Source organism: Xiphophorus couchianus, chromosome 12 (genome assembly GCF_001444195.1).
Source record: "Xiphophorus couchianus chromosome 12, X_couchianus-1.0, whole genome shotgun sequence".
In the NCBI taxonomy this organism is placed as follows: Eukaryota; Metazoa; Chordata; class Actinopteri; order Cyprinodontiformes; family Poeciliidae; genus Xiphophorus; species Xiphophorus couchianus.
Window position 1 is genome coordinate 21,718,478 of NC_040239.1, and position 10,506 is coordinate 21,728,983.

A 10,506-nucleotide genomic window follows, 5' to 3' on the forward strand; every position below is an offset into this window, starting at 1 on the left:
TTAGATCCTTTTTTTAGAGAAGGATTTCAAAAGATGGCACCTAGCGGTTGAATTTTCTTCCAACCAATCCCACGTCAGGAGAACTCGTGATGTCAGTTTTCTGACCAATCATATTTATGAATAGTTCTATGGTACCGCCTCTGACGTTGAGGGACAGTTTGTTCATTTCACTGCTAATTGTGGATGTCGGTCCGAAGAAAAATGTTTCTTTTTTGACACTCGGCTCTTTATATTAAGCATGAGAACCCGACAAGTTGGATAAATTAAGAATATTTATTAAACTACAGGAAGGTAAGCGGTAACAACGGTTGTTTTGACGGCTAAACTAGCATTAGCAAATCGCTCATCATACACTTCCTGCCTTTAGCCAGCTGGGGTTAGCGTAATATCGACTCCCTCGGCCAGTGTTGCGACCATTTGTTGCAGTGTAATAATACCGAGGGTACGTTATGCTACCTACAACATGTAGTCCGATTTTATATTTGTAAATCAAGGCTTAGGTTGTGTGTAACGTGAGAGGATTGCTGTCGGTTTGGGATTGGGGCGTTTCTCCCCTATCATCAGGACCACTTCTTCCTGGAGCGAAGCAAACCGTTCCTTTCACTTTATTCAAAATGTATTTTGCCATTTTGTATTGATGGCAAAATACAGCTTTTGCTGTACATATAGATTATAAAAATCACTGACATTTGCACTTATGATACAGGTGGACTTTCTATTATTTCTAACACGGTTTTCTCAAATTAGGAAGAGTTCCCAGTCCTTTTGAAGGATGGAGACTCTGATTCCCACTATCAACCGGCTGCAGGAGGTCTTCCTGACCGTGGGGGCAGAAATCATACAGCTTCCTCAAATAGTTGTGGTTGGATCTCAGGTTAGTCAATAAAATGGGTAATCAGAAACTAAAGTGTCCTTTTCAGTGTATTCTGCAGGGCAGGTAGCTGGAGAAAAAACAACCTTGGACTCTAAAGTGCATTTGAGAAGTTTTGATTCATCTTGAATTTCTCACAAGTCTGTGTGTATTATTGGAATTTAAAATGGTAGACCGATTGATTGAACAGGGTTCTGTGGCTTGTTCATAGCTATGGATCTTGTTTTATATGCTAACTCTGCTACAGACCTGTCCAGAACTTTATTCATAGCCTTTCTGGTATACTCCTTTGTCTTTTTCATGCTGTTTGTTCACTAATGTCCCCCCCAAAAAATGTTTGAGGCCTTTACAGAACAGCTATTTTTATCCTGAGATTAATACACAGGTAAATTGTACTTTTTAGTTTACTTCCAAAGGCAAGGAGTTACACATTAATTTAGGCGTATCAGTGTATGTGGATGTATTTACACTCATTTTTTCCCTACAACAGAGCAGTGGGAAAAGCTCAGTGTTGGAGAGCCTGGTTGGACGAGATTTCTTGCCTCGAGGATCAGGAATAGTCACAAGACGTCCCCTTGTCTTGCAGCTGGTTAATGTCCCTCCTCTGAAGGAAAGACTAAAATCTGAGAATGGTACCTAAGCATTAATCTTCCTTATTTTATGTCAGTAAAATTGTTTTCAGTTTAAATGCCTGAACTGAACTACCGTAATAGCCTGAAGCTATTAGTAGCTTGAAGAGATACGGCTGACATTTCTGTGAAGTTATGGAGACGGCTTAAACTTGCTTATGTGTGCTTCTTTCTTTAACGTATTGTTTGAACTTCTGCTTATATCATCTGCGTCTTCAGTTTCACTTTTCTAACAGAAAGCCTTTTTTTCCTCTTCTTCTTCACCACTTTTTTAGGAAATGGGATTAAGCAAAATGCTCAAAACAGCTACCCAGGTCTCTGTATATTTAATCCGCATGGGCTTGTCTGTATTCAGCTTCATTCAATGTTTTATTACATCTTTCACTCATTGTGCAGTATTCAACTCAAACAGCGCATTGATGTTATTTTTTAAAATACTTTTACCTACGCTTTGTCTTATTTGCATTCTGTTAAAAGAACCTCATTTTTTGTTCAGGGATTAAAGCTGAAGAGTGGGGTACTTTCTTGCACTCCAAGAATCAGGTATGCTTTTCTTTGCAGTCAGGTAAGCGTTTCCTTGGTTATGTGTCATAAGTTAAGTTAAATGCATAACACATGTTTTTCTGGCATACATTTCGCAGATCTTTACAGATTTTCAGGAAATCCGTAAGGAGATTGAATCAGAGACAAACCGAGGCACGGGTGATAATAAGGTATAAAATTTCTTGAAATTGGATCAGAAAGTAATATTTGCTTTTTCTGTTTTGTTATTGTTTGATACACATTCCTTGTTTTCCAGGGAATCAGTCCTGAAGCCATAAATCTGAAGATTTTTTCCCCCAATGTTCTTAATTTGACTCTGGTTGACTTACCAGGAATCACCAAGGTAAACTCAGCCGCCATTTGTTTTTCCTTAATAAAATGCACATAGTGAAGTCAGAAACTCTCCTCACTTTGACTTGTGTGCTTTGAATATTTTAACATATGTCAACTCTCTATTGTGGCCACTCCAGGTTCCTGTTGGGGACCAACCTGAAGACATTGAAGCTCAAGTCCAAGAAATGATCCTGTCCTTCATCTCCAATCCAAACTCCCTTATTCTTGCAGTGTCCCCGGCTAACTCAGACTTGGCCACCTCCGATGCGCTGAAACTGGCTCGTGAGGTTGATCCAGATGGTAAGACATCTTGTTTTCTTTCTCATGGCTCATACTATCCGCAAGTAATCAGGATTGAGTGCATTTTAAATGATTAACTACGCTAGAAGATTTCAGTTTTTAAGGTGGTTAGTGTGTACAGTTGTCAACGTTCAGGCCTTCAGCAATTACTTTAAAAGGAAGTGTTGCCCTCAGTGCATTTTGAAGAGTTGATGGATCAGTAGATGTTGTGCATATATATGTCTTCTCAGAGGCTATTAGATTGTTCTTGGAATCTGCAGTTATTGGAAATCAGGCTATCTATCAGTTTAAATGTTCTATTTTATTATATACATTGTAGTCTTGATATGTTCTGTACTACTCTGCCTGTGAGCTGTGATATTGACTTCTGTTGTTTGTTTTTTTTGTTTTTTTATCTGTCAGGTCGTCGGACACTGCTTGTTGTTAGCAAACTGGACCTGATGGACGCTGGAACCGATGCTCTAGAAGTCCTTCTGGGTCGAGTCATTCCCATCCGGCTTGGGATTATCGGGGTGGTAAACAGGTTTGGAATTTAATTAATTTAAGTTTGATAGTGTTGTTTTGTTTTCATTCTCTCTAAAACCAGGAAGATAGAGCACATCACTACAGTTTTAAAGTCTTTACATTTGCTCCCTGTAGCTCAGAGAATAGACATTAGAATACCTCTGTTAGCTTATAAATCACTGAATGGTTAAGTATCAAAATGCGTTAAAGATGTGTGATTCTGATCACAGATTTTTCCAGACCACTCATGTAATCTTTTGGTTATGGAGAAGCAGCATTCAGTTTCTATCATTCATTAATCTGGAACAGATTTCCAGAAAACTCCTGAAAATTGAGTTTTTTTTACATCAAGACCTGCTTAGAGTGTGTTTGACTCATAATAACTTGAACATTGATCAATAAATTTGATGGATATTTGTTTGTTGATCTTTATGTTGGCATTTGACAAAATGTCAAATGTGCTACACAAATAAACTTGACTTAGTCAGTGATGTCCCTCCTTACTCCTTCTAGGAGCCAGCATGACATCAACACCCAGAAGAGCCTGCAGGACTCGATGAAAGACGAACAGGCTTTCCTGCAGCGCCACTACCCCTCGCTCGCCTCGCGGGCCGGCTCACGCTATCTGGCCAAAACTCTCAGCAGGCTGCTCATGCACCACATCCGGGACTGCCTGCCAGACCTCAAAACCAGGGTGACGGTGCTGAGTTCCCAGTACCAAGCACAGCTCAACAGCTACGGTCAGCCGGTGGAGGATCACAGCGCCACTTTGCTGCAAATTGTCACCAAGTTTGCCAGTGATTATTGCAACACCATCGAGGGAACAGCCAGGCACATCCAAACGTCCGAGCTGTGAGTACCTCCTCTCTCTTTCAGCTTCCACACCAAAGAAAATGTTTTGATCAGAATCAAAACATCTGCATGAATTTTACAGAATCGACTTTCTCAAGCTATTCTTGCAGTTAAAAAAATCAACAAAAAAAGTATGCGTTGAAGACTTACTTTTTAAAAATCATTTACATTAAACACGTTTTAAACCTTTTTTTTATAATGTGCTTATTTTTATCTAAACACCACAGTTTTTAAAAAAGAAAATGTGCATATGGGGGTAACCTCAAGTTAGTATGTAATATTCTACATTCATGGTTCCCTGTTTAAAATTTTAACAAAATTTAATGTAGTTCAGTTAATGGGGCTAAGGTGTAACTAGCTGAGGTGTAACAGAAAATTGGATCGATGGCATTTGAGGAGAAGGCAGAGCTCGTTCATGAACCTGACTCACTGAAGAGTAGATTCAGTTCACTGGCTCTGTCCAGACCTATATCATTCTAATTCTCCTTCAGCTTGAAACCTGCTTTTCTTCTTGATCCCTGATCACATCTCTTACATTGTTTGCTGAAGCTTGCCCCTGGGCATTTACCCGAATACCTCCTTGCTTGTCTAATCTGGACTTTTGGTTGTTTTTGTGCACTTCTCAGTAATTTCCTGCCTCTCTTCCTGAAACCTCATTTTATCTTAAGCAGTTCCTTCACTGGTGATCCAGGGTTTGTTATTGTTGAGGCGCCTCACTGATCCGGTGGGGATAGTTTTTCCTACACAAACCTTTGACTTTAATAAACAAGCCATCTGTGTCAGTGGTGCATTTAAAATGTCAAGGAAAAGACTGGATTTGAGCAGTGAAAACTCCAACAAAGAGAAAAATAGTATGCTTAAAAAACTCTGTTTTTTCACATTCAGACTAGCTGAATAACTTAATTAATAAAATAGTTGTCAAAATTATTCATGAGTTCTTGATGGGGGTGAACATAACTATACAGACAAGGTGATTGCTGCACGATACAAGGGTTGAAAAAAAAGGTTTAATTGTGAGTAGGCATTTATTGAAATAATCGCTAACTAATGTAATTGATTAATCATTAACTGGAGTAAACACATTCAAAAATGTTGTTTGCTTAAAATAAACACATTCAGATCAGTGTAGACTGTACAATATACTGTGTATATACAGTACAGACCAAAGGTTTTGACACACCTTTTAATTCAATGAGTTTCCTTTATTTTCATGACTATTGACATTGTAGATTCACACTGAAGGCATCAAAACTATGAATAACACATGTGGAAATATGCACTAAACAAAAAAGTGTAAAACAACTGAAAATACCCCTTATATTCTAGTTTCTTCAAAGTAGCAACCTTTTGCTGTGATTACTGCTTTGCACACACTCTGCATTTTATTGATGAGCTTCAAGAGGTCGTCACCTGAAATGGTTTTCACTTCATAAGTGTGCCCTGTCAGGTTAATAAGTGGGATTTCTTGCCTTATAAAGAGTCATGAAAACACAGAAAACCCATTGAATTAGAAAGGTGTGTACAAACTTTTGGTCTGTACTGTATATATATATAGACCAAAAGTTTGGACACTCCTTCTCATTGAATTCAATGAGAAGGTGTGTCCAAACCTTTGGTCTGTACTATATATATATATATATATATATATATATATATATATATATATATATATATATATATATAGAATTTAAGATAAAAACACTTTTGTCTGAAAATATGTTTCACCCAAAACTCCTCAAGAGGCAGTTTTAGCTTCACATGGTTCTAGTACACTAAAGGAAAACTATATGATTGCATTTTAGGCAATACAATGTTTATTTTGTGAATTAAATAATTTTTTTTATTTAAAAAATCAAGCTAATTACTGTATATGTTTATCTGCCTCTTTTCATGTATTTCTAGTGTTGCATTAAAAGTCCAAGATATTTAATGAAGTGAATGCAGAATTGTCAGAATAATCAGTTACTAAAAAAAATTATTAATTGCAATGCTACATGATTCACATGTCCTGAATGTGAATCTTAATATAGGAGGCCTTTTTTATTTTTTAAGGAGAATGGTGTCAACTAAACTCTGCAAATATTAGAGCAGTACGAGATTAAATAAACGAGAAATGTATCAACATGAGAGCTTATTTTAACCACTCATTGATAAAATGATTGACATGCATTAAAAGGAGAGGTTTTTAGCAGTTTTTGCAGAAGTTAGCAGGCCGGTCCCTGGATTGCGATCTTACGCCTTCAGAGTGTATCAGAGTGTAAACTGAAGAGTTTTAAGCTTCTTCTTTTGGGACTGTCCAGCTCTTCAGCTCTCTCACCAGCAGGCGATTAATGCACTTGAACGTGTCGAGAGCAAATATTGACCTTCATTTTTTGGGTTGACTGCATCTAATTTGGGCTCAATTATCACAGCTAACTCACACTCACAGCTGAACCCATCTCCCCTGCAGCTGCGGTGGAGCTCGGATCTGTTACATATTCCACGAGACTTTCGGCCGCACCCTGCAGTCCATCGACCCGCTGGGAGGACTGACCGATCTGGATATCCTCACCGCCATCCGCAACGCTACGGTGAGCGTCTGTGGCTGTTCATTCTTTTCGTTTCGGGGCGGAGAGCAGATAAATAATTGTACTGCTGTTACCCTGCAGGGTCCAAGACCTGCACTTTTTGTGCCTGAGGTGTCCTTCGAGTTGCTGGTAAAGAGGCAAATTAAGCGTCTGGAGGAGCCCAGCCTGCGCTGCGTCGAGCTGGTTCATGAAGAGCTGCAGAGGATCATCCAGCACTGCTCCTCCTTTAGCACTCAGGTTAGTCAAGAGAATGTTATCCACTTCAACTTTCATGCATCAGTGGTTTATTTAATTAGAGTGTGCCTCTGTGTGTATTAAAGGAGCTTCTACGATTTCCCAAACTGCATGATTCCATTGTGGAAGTTGTGACTGGATTATTGAGGAAGCGCTTGCCAATCACGAATGAAATGGTAATCCGCAGCTTCACTGTTATAATTCTGGGTTAACTGCTGGCAACAAAAAGCTTTTTTTTTTTTGGCTGAGATCAGTTTCCAGTTGTCTTTTTGACCTACCAATTCCAGGTTTCTTTCTCTAAGAACAATAAAACAGGAGGAGAAATCAGTATGCTGCCAGTCTATGACCAAAGTTGTGGTTTTAAGTTGAAAATGCAAGTACAATATGCTCGGAATTTATGGAACTAAACATTTGTACCTAATTTATATCAGATTTTTTCTCTTGTTTGACCTTTATTTACATAGTTACATACTCATTGAGATCCAAGGTCTCATTTACAAAATATATTGCAAAAATTATTCTGAATTCTCTGTATTTGATCTGCTGATCAGGAGGAAAATTGCCAGAATCTGATCTCAGTCTGATTGATTAGTGGACTTCTATTAATTATAGGAAAGAACAAAATCTTACAGACATTTTGAGCCATTTTGTTCTGTTTTTGTGTGTCAGGTGCACAATTTAGTGGCCATAGAGCTCGCTTATATCAACACAAAGCATCCGGACTTTACAGATGCAGCGCAGGTCTCGGCATCCGTCAACAGTCAGCAGGTACAATTTGTTTGTTTGTGTCCTACAGCAAACCTTCACGTCTCTCACTCATCCTGACAAATCAAACAGCAGGCGCTGCGCTCGACGAAGCCACAATCTGTATGTTTCACATCCAAGTGTTATACGATGTGAGATTCACACTCGGTGAAATTGCTTTTTTTGCCCATTGCCTTTGTTGCATTCCTGCTCTCAGGCTGACGCCACTGATGGAGGGAAGCGGTGGAAGAACGAGAAGGTTAGTGAGGAGAGAACTCCAGCCGTGGGGTTTGGCAGTCCGAGTAAAAGCCAAGCAATTAACCTCCTTGACACGGTGAGTGATGGGATCATTAGAAGCGCGAAACGTTTAGGATTTAATTGATCGCGCACGGCATAAAGTTTCACGTCGCGTCCTATCTGCCAGGCAATGCCCGCATCCCGCAAACTGAGCGCGAAGGAGCAGCGGGACTGCGAGGTCATCCAGCGACTCATCAAGTGCTACTTCCTGATTGTTCGAAAAGGCATCCAAGACAGGTTCGATTTGACTGGGACACACCCAGAACGCCAGAGGGCTCCCACTGTCCCTCTGAGTCGGTCGCTGCTTTCTGCTGTTGTTGATTGTCACTCTCTAACTTTTGAAACTTTCTTGGCTCTGTGTGTGGGGGGGTGTGTGCGTTTGCAGCGTGCCCAAGACAGTGATGCATTTCCTGGTGAATCATGTGAAGGAGCATCTGCAGAGCGAGCTGGTGGGTCAGCTCTATAAGCAGCCGCTGCTGCAGGAGCTGCTCATCGAGTCGCAGGAAACCGCGCAGCAGCGCACCGAGGTCGCTCAGATGCTCGAGGTAAAACTGAAGGATGCTGCTTTTGAATAAATAACAAACACCAAATACTTTTTTTTAGGTCAGCAATTTAACCATCTTCTTTCGCCTGTTTTGTTTATTTTCCCCTCAGGCGCTTAAAAAAGCTAATACCATCATCTCAGAGATTCGGGAGACGCATCTGTGGTAGCCAGAAGAAATTGGGTTGCTTGATCAGCGGGTAGCTTTGAGTGTATGTGAGTTTACTGTAGACCGAGTCTGTGGAGCAGGAACACCTAAAGCACATTAAGATCAGCTTTATTTCCCCCATTGGCTTTGTTGTTGAGCACACTGAGGCTGTGTTTAACTGTGAATGTTAGGTACAGAGGACCATTATTTATCCACTCAGGCCAAAAGTCTTCTTATTTAAGTAATGCATGTGGAAAAACAGCCAGGAACAAAATCTGTTTTCTTTTGGATTGTTTTTTTTTTTTTCTTGCTTCAGGACAACGTGTTTGTTTTAATTTAGAGGATTCTGCTATAATTGTAAAGGTATTGTAAATGATATGTGAATTATTTATGCTTCTATTTTGTTATCAAACGGTGTTAACCCTTTGCAGTTATCAGATGCTAAAGAAGTGTTAGATCCAGAACTCTTAACTTTTTATTTCAGCTTCAGTTTGTCCATCACACTGTTCCTGCAGATTAAAGTCCTTCTCAGAAAGCCAAAGAAAATGGTGGAGTAACCAAACGGTTTCCATGACTGTATGAAACATAGAATAATGCAGCGCTGCTGCCCTTCCTCCACCTGTAGCTGTGCACTGCCATCAGCTGGCTGAAAGAAGGATATTAAACTTTTCCCTCATTTACAAAAAGGCAAATTCGGGTGGTTGGAAATATCTCTGGTTTTGCCAAATCCAGGCCCTGATGGTGTGTGAATTAAAACAGCTTCACCCAACATTGTTACTAATGTAACGCTGTTCTAAAGTTGCTGTAAGCAATCCATTAGCGACAGTAAGATATAAAACCAATTGGATTGTGCTGCACATTATAACTTTTATGTAAAAACTGTGATGCCATGAACCTATAGTCATATTTTCATGCCGGCCGTTTTCCCCTTTGCTCAGGAGATTCGGTAGTAAATTCAAAAACCTAACACAACATCGATCGTAACACTGCAACGCAACAGTGAAGACACACACTGCAGTCAATTTCCTAAAAATGATTCTGTGACTAGATGTTGCTTTTTCAGCTCTGTACCTCTGGTAAACATCAACATTTAATGCTGAGTCACATTTACATATCAGCTCATTTGTATTGTAGCAGCTTTTGTGTGTTGTCATTAAGGAAAGCTTTCCCACCATTCATTTCCATGTTTGGTTTAGATATAGAGAAGGAACATGCTGATTACTGAAATGCCTGTCAAATGATGGAAATACAGAAGTACAACTGTTTGACTTCATATCCAAATAGTGACTTTGTTACATTTTCCCAGATCAACTCCTAATTTCTTACCTGCACTCATGTTCTTTGGAAATGCCCTTAAAATGAATAACTCAGGATTCAGCTATTTTCCTGTATTTTTTTTTCCTTTCACTGATGTAAACATGGACCCAACGTTACCCAGATCCGCCTCCATTCTGACCTTTTCTCTAAATATTTTAGAAGATGTTTCATCTGTTGCTTGTTCTCAAGTTTCATAGTAGTGTGCAATCCTCCTTAAGTTTAGATCTCTTTAAAAATGAGCAGGGTTCCTACTCGGTCTGGGAAAACATTCCTTATAATTTTTCGATCCATTCATCCTAAATGCGATGGGTACTACTGGGAATATGAGTTTTTATGTAACCATCAGACAGTAGCGCCATAGTCCTGTCCTAAAGTCACACCTTATGAAACCCCCCGTTTACCTCCGCATGTATGTGCTCAGTGTGCATGTGCAGACGTGTGAATGAACGTGCGTTTTGTATTATTTAAATGTATATTGTATCGGCTGCTGCCTCCGAGTTCATGCCTGCCAATATTTGTGATACGTGTCTGTTGAAATGAAGTCCAAAAGGCTCATTAAACTTTAAACAATGGAGACTTTATGAGTAGGAGTTTGTTTTTCTACATCAGATATGTTATAACTCTTA

At 39.6% G+C, this 10,506-nt stretch overlaps 1 protein-coding gene across 2 annotated transcripts; it reads left to right on the plus strand.

Annotated features, from left to right (window-relative positions):
• The first annotated feature begins 138 nt into the window (after positions 1-138).
• Positions 139-10,454, plus strand: LOC114155251 (dynamin-1-like protein). Of its 2 annotated transcripts, XM_028035048.1 has the most exons (18): positions 139-291; positions 748-874; positions 1,362-1,503; positions 1,776-1,814; positions 1,997-2,043; positions 2,142-2,213; positions 2,300-2,386; positions 2,514-2,676; positions 3,079-3,199; positions 3,694-4,032; positions 6,482-6,602; positions 6,681-6,836; positions 6,920-7,009; positions 7,503-7,601; positions 7,795-7,911; positions 8,002-8,111; positions 8,260-8,419; positions 8,529-10,454. In XM_028035048.1, the coding sequence occupies exons 2-18, from the start codon at positions 773-775 to the stop codon at positions 8,583-8,585; spliced, it is 2,022 nt and encodes a 673-aa protein (XP_027890849.1). In that variant the 5' UTR covers positions 139-291; positions 748-772; the 3' UTR covers positions 8,586-10,454. The 2 variants fall into 2 exon arrangements, with proteins under 2 accessions (XP_027890849.1, XP_027890850.1); XM_028035049.1 differs by lacking the exon at positions 1,776-1,814.
• Positions 10,455-10,506: the final 52 nt, after the last annotated feature.